Raw genomic sequence first — 14,153 nt, forward strand, 5'->3', positions numbered from 1 at the left:
AGATCAAAATAACACCACTTTGGCAATTTTTGCATACTTACACAGTAAATTAAACATTCACCCTGTTCTCTGTTGGCTGAGTTGCAGGGTAATCCAGTAATATCATCGATACTACCCTAACTTGATCTTATCATGTTCTTGAAGCCTCCTTCTCCTGTTAGCTCTTTGATTTTCCAATGCCATTCATGACTAAATCTGACAGGGCTGCTCAGGTTTGATCCAATCCAGCAGATGTAGGATTGCTTCACTCTATGTCCCGTGTCTCAGCTTCATTTTTAGATATTCCTGATGTTGCTCCCACAGAACCAGGCTCATCCCTTGGCTTGACTCAAATAGCTGAATAAAGGATACTCTGGGCTATGAGGTTACAGGTGGTGGAGGCTCCACTTCTGCTGCGGCTGTTGGTGCACAGACCTTGGTAGGTACCAGATCTGTTTTCAATCAATCCCATTTCGAGCAACAGTAATAAAGGTAGAATTTTTTTACAGAGGTCTATGTGGTTTAACTTCACAGTACTTAGCTGGTAGGGGTGTATGTGGTGTCAGGGAGGGGTAGCACCTCCGGTGATGGAACATGTCGTGTCCCTTTCAAGGCGGTTAGTCCACCTTTGGTCCCCACCTGGCACTCAGCTCTCACCTGTGGCTCCCCGTAGCTGTTTGCATGCGACAGCGGCCACACCCCGGGCAACGGCTTCGACAAGCCAGCTAAACCAGGTGAGGGTAGCCGACGGGTCTCAAACCCTCGGTGAGATAGGGAGTTGTCTATCCCAGCATATGAAGACAGACTCCGGCCGATTGAGCGGACGAGACCAACAGAAGATCCAACAGTTAAGAAGGCGGTCTCTGCAAGCGTCGTGGAATGTGTAGAGCAGGACAAGACACAGAAGAAGCCCTGGTCATCCACTGCACCTAGTCCCATCTCCAGCCGTCTCGACTCTGTCTTGCCACTGGATTCAGATGGGAATTGGGAAGAGAGAGTGAGGCTGACGCTGCGCAACTCTCCCTCACTTGAATCCAAATCACGCACTAGACTCAACACCATAATGGTGTCGAGGTCCTCATCGACGTTGGCGATAGACAAACACTTAGCTGGAAAAACTGCTGTCCTGGCAATTGCAGGAGAGTGGTAATTTATATATATTAGGGGGAGGGTTTGGGGATTGAAGGGGTTTGAAGCAGGTCGTCATGAAGCAGAGCCAACTGTTGGCAAATGTCCGAAAATAAGTCAATAATGAAGTTCAGCCAGTTAGAATAAATGCTGTAATCATAACTTTTAAAGCTTCAAACCATTTTGGAATTGTTACACCTTATTATTCAACGGAGTGATTTGTGAAGTGACAAACACAGACAGCCTATGGGGCCACAATATCCTTTCTTGCATGAATTATTGAAGAGTAAAAAGCCAGTCTGGCAACGCACTTAACATACCCAATTAAACTGAAGTGTAGTCTTGCAGTAAGTATGGAGGGGAGTACATTTGTCAATTAATTTATCTTTTCAGAAACAAACATCAAAAGATTTTCCAGCTGTCTAACTATTCATTTCACAGTTGCAAGAGGTTAATAGAGGCAAATTAAAAGGATGCCAAATCTCAGTAGAATCTAGATGGAATTGGTTTCAAACTCAGCAATGACCTGAATCCAACTTCCACTTTTCTCTGCAAGTTGTCAAATTGTATTTGCACCCACAACAAACACCAAGAATAGCTTGAACAATGAGAAAGTTTAGAAATAACAATCTGGAATTTCTTCTGAAATGTTTTTGGTATTGGAGTAGTAAAGCATTTGGTAAAGAATAAATCAGGTTATCACTTCACATCTTACATAAAAATGCTGCACTTGGATGATCCTAGAAAAATCTAAAGGTTGTGATTTTGGCTATATATAAATGAAATAAAGGTTGACCAGTTTCTCTCTCCCCAAAATTTCATAGCATTATTGCACCACAAAAGCAGCAATGAGAGAGAGCTCCTGTTCAAAGTTCAAGGTAAATTTATTGTCAAAGTAACTATGTCACCATATATGACCCTGATAGTAATTTTCTTATGGGCATATTTAACAAATCCATAATAGAATAATAATCACAATAGAATCAATGAAGGAACACATTATCTTGGCCATTTAACCAGTGTGCAAAAGACAGCAAGCTGTGCAAATACAAAAATAAAGAAATAATAATGATAAATTAATAAACAATAAATATCAAGAGCATGAAATGAAGAGTCCTTGAAAGTGGATCCATAAGTTGTGGGAACAATTCAGTAATGGGGCAAGTGGAATTGAGGGAAGTTATCCCCTTTGGTTCAAGGGCCTGATGGTTAAAGGGTAATTAATGCTCCTGAACCTAGTAGCGTGAGTCCTGAAGCTCCTGTACCACATTTCTGCTGGCAGTGGTCCTGGTTGGTGGGGAGCCTCTAATGATGGATGCTGCTTTCCTGCAAGAATGCAACATGTAGATGTGCTCAGTGATGGAGATTTAACCATGATGGACTGGGTATATGCACTACGTTTAGTAGGTTTTTTCATTCAAAGGCATTGATGGTTCCATACGAGGCTATAATGCAACCAGTCAATATACTCGCCACCATCATTGTGGATATTGTTTGAATTCACTTTTGTTCTAATGTTCAATTCAAGTCTCATTATTGCATCACAAAAGCAGCAGTGAGAGTTCCAGTTCAAAGGAAATTTAATGTCAATTTAACCACTTGAATACAGCCGAACAAACCAGCGTTACTAGGGAGTCAAGGTGCAAAGCCACGTTACTAACAGTCAAACACAGTCGGCACACACAAGATCACAGTCGTGTGATAAGAGTTCCGACAGCCCACCACCCTGACTCCCATGATGCCACAGCTTGATGATATATATATATATAGTCCAGAACCAGCCTGCTCCCCCCGGCCCACCGGCCCACCAATATCATCTGTCAACCAGCACCTGATGCCCACTAGGCGAGAATGGCTTTGAGGCCCAGTCCTCGTCCCGGCACCCAACCCCCACTTGGTGAATCCACGGCTTGGAGTCCCAGTTCTCACATATGCAAGCACATATAGGCTATTAGTAAAAACACAACCACATAAATATATATGTATATAGATCAGACCCCTCAGTCTATATGAAACTAAATAAAATATTCCAATGAACACAGTAAGTTTAAAGGAAGCATGGGAAACAGAAGCAGATGGGTTTCAATGATGGCCCTCATCTCAGAAGACAGTGCAGGAACTGAAATTCCAGTGATTTGAAAAGGAGTGTAGCAAGCGTCACCTACTGAGCTCGACAGCAAACCATCAGGATTTCTATATAGTTGGATAGCTTATTGTCCTCCTGAACCACTAATACACTCAGTGGCCACTTTATTAGGTACCACCTACTCCTAATAAAGCGGCCAAAGCAACACTTTCAGTATACTGGATGAACTCAGCAGGTCGGGCAGCATCAGTCAGAAACGATGAGTCGACGTTTCGGCCGGAACCCTTCGTCAGGACTGAAGAATGAAAGATGGGGAAGGATCTGAAGAATGCTTGTAGCGTCAGTTGAAAGACCAGTAATTTGAAAGACAAAGGGGTGGGGGAGGGGAAGCATTGACGTCATAGCCCTGAAAACAATGGGTGGTAGAAGAAGGAGGCGGAACCATGAGGGAGTTGGGTGATGGGGTAGAGTGAAATAGGGATAGAGGAAGGGAGGGGGAGGGAATTACCGGAAGTTGGAGAATTCTATGTTCATACCAAGGGGCTGGAGACTACCTAGATGGTATATGAGGTGTTGCTCCTCCAACCTGAGTTTAGCCTCATCATGGCAGTAGAGGAGGCCATGTATGGACATATCTGAATGGGAATGGGAAGCAGAGTTGAAGTGGGTGGCTACCGGGAGATCCTGTCTGTTGTGACGGACAGAGTGGAGGTGCTTGACGAAGCGGTCCCCCAATCTGCGTCGGGTTTCACTGATGTAGAGGAGGTCCCACTGGGAGCACTGGATGCAATAGATGACCCCAACTTATCCCTGTAAGTGTAAGTGCTACACCTGTCCCTACACCTCATCTCTTGCAACCATTCAGGGCCCCAAACAGTCCTTCCAGGTGAGACAACACTTCACTTGTGAGTCTGTTGGGGTCATCTATTGCATTCGGTGCTCCCGGTGCGGCCTCCTCTACATCGGTGAAACCCAACGCAGATTGGGGAACCACTTTGTCGAGCACCTCCACTCTGTCCGCCACAACAGACAGGATCTCCCGGTAGCCACCCACTTCAACTCTGCTTCCCATTCCCATTCAGATATGTCCATACATGGCCTCCTCTACTGCCATGATGAGGCTAAACTCAGGTTGGAGGAGCAACACCTCATATACCGTCTAGGTAGTCTCCAGCCCCTTGGTATGAACATAGAATTCTCCAACTTCCGGTAATTCCCTCCCCCTCCCTTCCTCTATCCCTATTTCACTCTGCCCCCTCCCCCAGCTGCCTCATGGTTCCGCCTCCTTCTTTTACCACCCATTGTTTTCAGGGCTATGACGTCAATGCTTCACCTCCCCCACCCCTTTGCCTTTCAAATTACTGCTCTATCAACTGATGCTACAAGCATTCTTCAAATCCTTCCCCATTCTTCATTCTTTCATTCTTCAGTCCTGACGAAGGGTTCCGGCCCGAAACGTCGACTCATCGTTTCTGACTGATGCTGCCCGACCTGCTTATTTCATCCAGCGTACTGAAAGTGTTGCTTTGATCTTTTACAGCATCTGCAGATTATTTTGTGTTCCTAATAAAGTGGCCACCGAGTATATGTTCGTGGTCCTCTGCTGCTGTAGCCCAACCACTTTAAGGTTCAACGTGTTGTACTCTTAGAAACATAAAACATAGAAAGTCTACAGCACAATACAGGCCCTTTGGCCCACAAAGCTGTGCTGAACATGTCCTTACCTTAGAACAACCTTGGCTTACCGATAGCCATCTATTTTTCTAAGCTCTATGTATCCATCCAGGAGTCTCTTAAAAGACTCTATCATTTCCGTCTCCACCACCACCGCCGGCAGCCCATTCCACACACTCACCACTCTCTGCGTAAAAAAACTTACCCCTGACATCTCCCCTGTACCTACTTCCAAGCACCTTCAAACTGTGCCCTCTCGTGCTAGCCATTTCAGCCCTGGGAAAAAGCCTCTGACTATCCACAATCAATGCCTCTCAACATCTTATACACCTCTATCAGGTCACCTCTCATCCTCCGTCGCTCCAAGGAAAAAAGGCCGAGTTCACTCAACCTATTTTCATAAGGCATGCTCCTCAGTTCAGGCAACATTCTTGTAAATCTCCTCTGCACCCTTTCCATGGTTTCCACATCCTTCCTGTAATGAGGCAACCAGAATTGAGCACAGTACTCCAAGTGGGGTCTCACCAGAGTCCTATATAGCTGCAACATTACCTCTCAGCTCTTAAACTCAATCCCACGATTGATGAAGGCCAATGTACCGTATGCTTTCTTAACCACAGAGTCAACCTGCGTAGCAGCTTTGAGTGTCCTATGGACTTGGACCCCAAGATCCCTCTGATCCTCCACACTGCCAAGAGTCTTGCCATTAATGCTGTATTCTGCCATCATATTTGACCTTCCAACATGAACCACCTCACATTTACCTGGGTTGAACTCCATCTGCCAATTCTCAGCCCAGTTTTGCATCCTATCAATGTCCCGTTGTAACCTCTGACAGCCCTCCACACTATCCACAACACCCCCAACCTTTGTATCATCAGCGAATTTACTAACCCACTTCCTCACCCGGGTCATTTACAAAAATCACAAAGAGCAGGACAGATCCCTGAGACACACCACTGGTGACCCGTTTACAACCACTCTTTGCCTTCTGTGGGCAGGCCAGTTCTGGATCCACAAAGCAATGTCCCCTTGGATCCCATGCCTCCTTACCTTCTCAATAAGCCTTGCATGGGGTACCTTATCAAATGCCTTGCTAAGATCCATATCCACTACATCTACTGCTCTTCCTTCATCAATGTGTTTAGTCACTTCCTCAAAAACTTCAATCAGGCTCATAAGACACAACCTGCCTTTGACAAAGCCATGCTGACTATTACTAATCATATTAGGCCTCTCCAAATGTTAATAAATCCTGCCTTTCAGGATCTTCTCCATCAACTTACCAACCACTGAAGTAAACTCTTATGCAAACTATTGTTGTAATGCATGATTATTTGAGCTAATGTCACTGTCCTGTCAGTCTGGCCATTCTAATCTGACCACTCTTATTAACAAGGTGTTCTCACGCACAGAACTGCTGTTCATTGGATTTTTTTGTTTGTTTTTTTTTTGCACCATTCTCTGTAAATTCCAGAGATTGATGTGCGTGAAAATCCCAGGAGATCAGCAGTTTCTGAGATACTCAAACCACCCCTTCTCGCACCAACAATTATACCACAGTCAAAGCCACTTTGATCACATTTCTTCCCCAATCTGATGTTTGGTCTGAACAACAACTGAACCTCTTGACTATGTCTACATGCATTGAGATGCTGCCACATGACTGGATAATGAGATACTAGGATCAGCAAGCAGGTATACAGGTGTACCTAATAAAGTGGCCACTGAGTGTAGTCATCATGCCTGACCATTATGAAGGTCTTATTTATACTTTCCTGGCTGTCAGAAAGTTATATTCCTTCCCTCATTTATGCAAATAACTTTCTTATATGTTAATTCAAGCTTACATAATTTATATTTGTCACATCTGTAATGCACTGCGCTGCTGCTGCAGAAAGCTAATTTTCATGGCATTTTGTCCCCTAACTATTTATACCCATGACAATAAACTTGAACTTGAATTCACCCAGACACCCATAAAGATTGTTGGCTGCTCTGCCAACTACTGGTTAAAGACTGGCCACCCACTCTCATCAGAACAGTGTCATTTGCATGTCAAACCCACCACTGCCTTCAAATTATTTGTCCCAAGGTCCCTCCAGGCAGATGTTTTTCACGATAAGCAAATAACTAAGCAGATTATACTGAAGAGGCGACTAAAGCCTTGATCAGATGACATATCATTAACAATAGATGGAAACCAGCAAAGAGAGGGCATCATCTGATTCCACTTGCTGAGTTGGAGGAAGCCATCCTGATTATTGATTAGTAATCAAAATTATTCATGGAAGATGATTCAAGTAAGTTTTCCAGAGACAGAGATGGGAAGAGACAAAATAAACAAGGCCCACATCATTCCAAGCAGACTATAGAAATTCTCATGTCCCATTGGAAGCACGGGTCAGATTTGAAATAGGCTAAGAACAGGCAGAATTACCGCTGCATCTTGCTGCATTCTGTCAAAGTATAGATTGGTTAGAAGTGGTCTCAGTATTTGAAGATGATGTGTGGTCTGCCTTCAGGAGAGTGAATCCAAGGAAAGCACCCAGTCCAGACAGAGTACCTGGCCGAGTACTGATTACTTGTGCCCAAATCCGGCTGGTGTGTTCACAGATACAGTATCTTCCACCTCTCGCTCCAGCAGCGTGTCGTACCCACCAGCTTCAAGCAGGCTTCAATCATACCTGAGCCAAAGAAGAGTGTGGTAACCTGTCTAAATGACTATCGTCCAGTGGCACTTACGTCCACAGAGATGAAATGTTTTGAGAGGCTGGTTTTGAAGCATATCAGCTCCTGGCTGAATGGCGACTTGGATCTCCTCCATAGCAACAGGTCTATTGCAGATACTATCTCGTTGGCTCTTCACACAACCCTGGAACATCTGGATAGCAAAGATGCATACATCAGGATGTTCCTTCTCGACTACAGCTCAGTATTTGGTACCATCATCCCCCCAAAACTAATCAGTAAACTCTAAGACCTGGACCTCAATACCACCTTGTGCAGTTGGATCCTGGATTTCCTCACTTGCAGACCCCAGTCTGTTCAGATTGGCAAAAACATCTTCTCCACCATCTCCATCAGCACAGGAGCACCACAGGGATGTGTACTTAGCCCCCTCCTCTACTCGCTTTACACCGATGACTGTGTGGCTGAGTACAGCTCCAAAACCATATTTGCTGATGACACCACTGTTGTGGGCTGTATCAAGGGTGGCGATGAATCAGCATACAGGAGGGAGATTGAAAACTTAACTGTGTCACCCTATTACTGCTATCTTTGGACTACCTAAAATTTCTAGTAATCTTTCCCCTTCAGCCCGTAGAATGATTGCATTTCTTACTTTAATGGCGAAAAGATGTATTTTACAACATTGGAAAGAGCTTAATGCTCCAACTACCTTTTTTTGGTTCTCTCAGACGATTTTATGTTTGAATTTGGAGAAAATTAGAAGTAACCTTTATGATTCTTCATTTAAATTTGAACAGATTTGGGGACCTTTTATTCGATATTTTCATTTAATGTAATATTTACCCTTCTTGTTTTTTTTTCACTGTTTTTAATGGAGGTCGGGATTGAGGACGTGATTTTAAGTTTAACTCTGTTTGGTTTCAAGTTAGCCCATTGCTTTGCCTTGCTTTTAGTTAGCTGCACGGTGGGTTTTTTTGGGGGTTTTTTTTTCTTTTTTTTTCCATTGATATATATAAAATTTAGTATACTATTATGTTATCTTGGTTTCTTATGCTTAAATTACATTGCTTGTAGTATTTTCTTTTTGGTATTGATATCTTTTGGAATTTTATTATACTTTAACATTGTATTAATGTTTATATGGCTTACCTTTTTTGTATACTTACTCAATAAAAAGATTTAAAAAGGAAAACTTAACTGTGTAGTGTAATAACAACAACCTCTCACTCAATGTCAATAAGACCAAAGAACTGATTGTAGACTTCAGGAGAGGGAAACCAGAGGTCCACGATCCAGTAATCATCGGAGGATCTGAGGTGCAGAGGGTCAGTAACTTTAAATTCCTGGGTTTCTCTTTCTCAGAGGACCTGTGTTGGACCCATCATATAGCTATAGTTGGCAAGAAAGCCCGACAGCACATTTACTTCCTCAGGAGTCTGCGGAGGTCTGGCATATCATCAAAAACTTTGGCAAACTTCTACAGATGTGTGGTGCAATGTGTGCTGGCTGCATTACAGCCTGGTATGGGGAGACAAATGCCTGTGAGTGAAAAATCCTACAAAAGGTAGTGGATGCAGCTCAGTACATCACGGGTAAAACCCTCCCAACCATTGAGCACATCTACGTAAAATGTTGCCGTAGAAGAGCAGGATCCACCATCAAAGATCCTCACCACCCCAGCCATTCTCTTTTCTCACTGCTGCCATCAAGTAGAAGGTACAAGAGCCTCAGGACTCACACCCCCAGGTTCAAGTACAGTTCACACCCTCAACCATCAGGCCCTTGAACAAAAGGGGATAACTACACTCATTTAAGGACTCTGTTAATTTGTTATTTCATGCTCGTTATTTAATGCTATTTATTTATATCTGCATTTACACAATTTGTTTACAGTTAACAGTTCCTGATGTTTACAGTTTACAATTACTGTTCTGTAGAATTGTTAAGTATGCCTGCAGTAAAATAATCTCAGGGTGACATGTATGTATTCTGATAATAAATTTTGCTTTGAACTTTTAACATATTAGTTGCTGTAATATATTTCCAGATTCTGTACCTATTTCATTCTTACTTACTGTGTTGATAATTAAAATCCTGTCCACTCATAAATACAAAATATATTTAAATCACATGTCCTTAAGGATTAAGAAAATCTTCAAAGATCTCTTGTTATTATTTCAAAAATCTAAAACTCTCAGTAATAAAAATTGTGTCTCTTTCCCCTGTTATTTGTAAGTCCAGAGGTTTCATGTCCTAATTACAAATATTCAGAGTTAACAGTTTTATTATTTCTTATGGTTCTTAGAAATTACAGTGCATGACAAAACTTCTGTGTTATTCTCCCCCAGATTTTAGTTTATCAGATCTTTCAACTGTCAGGTTTGACAAAGTAACAGTGGCAAAAGTTGGAGATTACAAGAGGAAGAAATATTAAGACAGGAATGTCAAACACTTTGAAATCTTAGCAAGAATTACAAATAAGCATGTAAACTCCCTAGGCAACATCTACAAATTAATTGCAGTACATTCAGTATAGGTGACATTTTCGTTTTGCATTTCCATCTGAAAGCTATTTTCAGCTCTCGTCTTGATATTTTTAATTTATTCATTGGATGTGGAAAGTATAGGCTATGCCAGTTCATTCCAAATTGACCCCTGAACTAAGTGGTGCTTCAGTGGTTCTTAAGAGTCATCCAGTTTAATATATCAAATAACCACAGATGCTGAGCATCTGAATTAATAATAGAGAATGCTGGAACACTCAACAAGTCAAGCAGAATGTGTGGAAAGAGAAACCTTTCAAATAGAAGATCCTTCAAAATTTTAATTAATCTGGAGTAACAAATTTCCTCCAACCTAATATTGTGAAGATCAACCCCACTGTCTTTGGTCCCTATCACAAACGCCACTCCCCAAATGGCAACATTGCTTCCCAGAAGGACAAGATGGGGCAATTTTATAGTGTGGTTATTCTGTGACCATTTATTGATTCTGGCTTTCTTTTCACAATGTAGATCTTTTTACTTAATTGCTTGAATTTAAATGACCCACAGTACCCTCATGGGATTCAATTGTTGTATCTCATATTAACAATCTATAACTCTGGACATTATTTAACTGTGATTCGATTGTATTCTATACAGTACCTGATATGCATCACTACAAAACCAGCTTCATTGAGTCATATATTTTAAACAATTTAAATTGTATTGTTCATTTTCTCAAAGTACCAACTGCCACTAGGAGATTCTGTCGCTTTGGTATTTACTTTCATACAGGTTTTTATCCCTAATAATATTTATTTTTGTTTTAAATCTGCATAAAATAAAATGCAAGTGTGCCTTCAAAATTCAGAGACTGTGTTATTTAACATTATTTCCCACTGCACGCTGCGAACTGTTCATACAGGATCAAGTCTCTAAATAGAAATTTACAAAAACTTATTCAGTGCAAAGAAAGCAGGCGTCGGTTCAAAACAACAAGTATTCAGTTCTAAAGATTATAGAGGTATGAAAGATTGTTTACTAGATTAAATCTTCACGCAGCAGTTCCCATGACCAGATTTATTGCGAGGAACTATCATCAATCCCTTAAGTATACTGTAAGCATTATCCTCGCAGACACGAGGTAATCTGCAGATGCTGGAAATTCAAGCAACTCACACAAAAAAATGCTGGTGAACGCAGCAGGCCAGGCAGCACCTCTAGGAAGAGGTACAGCCGACGTTTCGGGCCGAGACCCTTCGTCAGGACTAACTGAAAGAAGAGATAGTAAGAGATTATCCTGTTCTGCCTTATGTTAGATTTTTAGATCTGAGCCTACTTGAAAAATTGTATTATCATTAGCTCGGATATACGATACAGAAACAGGCCATTCAACCCAGACTATTTATGTTGGTATTTATGCTCTTCTCAACATACTACTATACTCCCTCATCGTTTGTATATCTATTAATCCATTGCTCCCTTCTCCCTCACGCACCTCTACCACTCACTGCAGAGAGTTCCACATTTCCCCCAAAGATTCTTCTTAATTTCCCATTGGATTTCCTGGTGATTATCCTGTCTTGATGGCCTCTAATAATGCTCTTGCCCACAAGTGAAAACTTTGTCTTCATTTATCAATAACTGTCATCAGTTCCAAAATCCATTCACTCTTCTTCTCCTCTGAGAGCAAAACCGTATCCTGTATAGTAATCCGGCTGGAAACGATGAGAGAAAGGAGGGTATTGATGAGTGGACATTGCGCCGAGAATGGGGGGGTAGGGGTGGGGAGGGGAGGGGGGGGCTCACTTGCTCGCGATCGCCATCTACCGAGACTACCCGGAGCTTCACACGCTCGCTCCCTGTTTAAGTCCGTATCTACGTTCTCCTCCGTGGACGGAGCAAGTGTCTGATCTGCTTGATTCAGCCGCAGCCTGCTCACAGCTTCATCATTATCTGGACGTTTAACTTCCATTGCTTTCACATACAAAAAAAAACGGGTTTCCTAAGCCGAACGAAACTTTTGAATAGTATCGTGCAAACCAGGAGATAACATCCTCCCAAACCCCAGTCCTCCGGTGCGGCGAGCTCTCTGCTCTTGGTCATCGGGGTTTTGACAGACCCCTGGTTTTTGATCTGAGCAGGAATAACTGAGAATGGCACTCAGCCGAGCCGCACAGCATTTGGCTGAAGGTTGGCGCGATGCGCTTGTAACGCTTCAGTGAACGGAGTCTCTCAACATGAATGGAACTCGGTTCAGTTTGCAGTTGCTTGAAAGGTTTCCCGGGAACTTTTCCTTGAGTCCTCCCAGTAGCAACCTGAGCTTTTGGGAGACCATCCATTTGAACGTTAACCTCCTGTTTTCGGGTTATGAGCCCACAACCATCGTCCTGGAGGTAATCTATTCGTTGTCCTTTATCACTGGATTAGTGGGGAACATCATGGCTCTGAGGGTCCTGACGAGAAGGAGAGGCAATCGCTTGGCCAGAGCGACCCGGAGCCTCTTGATCAACCTGTCTGCCTGTGATATGATGGTGGTGTGCATCTGCATGCCCGTCACACTTGGACACCAGGTCTACAACGCTTGGGTGTTCGGAGACTTCATGTGCAGGGCAGTGCCCTTCGTGCAGGCGGTAGCGGTCTCCGCCAGCGTGCTGAGCCTCGCCGTGATCAGTCTGAACCGTTACTACAGCGTCCACAGCCCGCTCCACGCTAGGGCTTTCTTCACCTGCAGAAGGGTCCTGGGAATGATCTGTGCTGTCTGGCTTTTATCCTCGGCGCTCTGCATACCCCTGATCTTCATGAATAAAACTGAAAACCTGGTGCTGTTGGAGGGGAAGCTGACCATCCCGGTGTGCGCCGAAAACTGGCCCGACGCGAAGCTGAGACAGGGCTACAACTTCCTACTCTTCTGCGCTCTCTACGGCTTCCCCGTGCTCTTCAACCTCGTCATCTGTTTCCTCACGGCCCGCCGGCTCTGGGGGAGCCAGGATAGGCTCCAGGAGGGCAACAAGAGGTATTTAGTGGGCAACAGCGCCAGGTTGAAGGCGCGCAAGAAGATCGTGAAAATGGTCGTGGTTCTTGTCTTGCTCTTCGCCTTGTCCTGGCTGCCCTTGTATGCAATTGATATGTGGATCGATTTCAAGATGCCGAACGCTCCGCTGGACAATCTCCACCAAGGATGGATTCTTCACATCCGATCTTTTGCGCAGTGGCTGGGCCTCACCAACTCTAGTCTCAACCCTCTCTGTTACTGCTTCATAGGAAACTTGTATAGGTCTGTGCAGAAGTTCAAGAAAACCTGCAGACAACGGATTTATTCCGTTTTCAGTCTAACCGTGGGCAGCGCTCCGGCTCCGGGCGGCGCTTCTATCCTGCTTCAGTACCGAGCTTCCCCTCACGTAGTGGAAAGTGAATGCAGCCGGACTCCGAACCAAAGCACAAGCCTATCTTCTGGAATTACTTGTGGGACATCGTTTGACTAAACAATATGATCATTGAGAAACTGCTGTAGTAATGTGTCAGGGAATAAATATGGGCTGCCTCTCTATTTAATTCAAGATCTTTTCACCTGACTTTACTGTAAGTAACTAATCTTTTGACTTCACTGATTATTCCAGCCCTGTAAACGTTACGGAGATATGTCCATCCATCCTTGAGATACTGTGGTGGAGGCATTGGTCGACAGCTCAGTACAGTATTACCCTTTACCTTGTCCCAGAGATCGGGACACATCAAATGTCAAAACTTCAGATCAAAAGGAAATGATATGAAGATATCCACGAGAAATTCCAACTCCCGCCTGTCTTGTGAAACAATTATTAGAGTACCGTGTATTTAGAATTATTATAAAATATATTATGCAATTGGAATAATATAAGGTAAACTACTGTGATTGTAAGTAATATTGACTATTTAAACAAAGCGATTACGTCCTGATTGTGCCCGTTTTACGCACGGACCCAAATCTTTAAAAGCTTTACATTATTAAATAGTCTTCCAGGTTTATTGTTCGTGGGATGTTATAATGTAGATCGAAGGAGTGGGGAAATCCTTAGTGTCTGCTGACATTAAGCAAGACAGAACAACGAGAATACTACTTCAAAGAT

General features: G+C 43.2%; 1 protein-coding gene across 1 annotated transcript; it reads left to right on the plus strand.

The window, feature by feature from the left end:
* Positions 1-12,284: 12,284 nt before the first annotated feature.
* LOC134360168 (gastrin/cholecystokinin type B receptor) lies at positions 12,285-13,529 on the plus strand. Its single transcript, XM_063074198.1, has one exon. It carries the CDS (start codon positions 12,285-12,287, stop codon positions 13,527-13,529), a length of 1,245 nt encoding a protein of 414 aa, XP_062930268.1.
* Positions 13,530-14,153: the final 624 nt, after the last annotated feature.

Source organism: Mobula hypostoma, chromosome 22 (assembly GCF_963921235.1).
Source record: "Mobula hypostoma chromosome 22, sMobHyp1.1, whole genome shotgun sequence".
Classification (NCBI taxonomy): Eukaryota; Metazoa; Chordata; class Chondrichthyes; order Myliobatiformes; family Myliobatidae; genus Mobula; species Mobula hypostoma.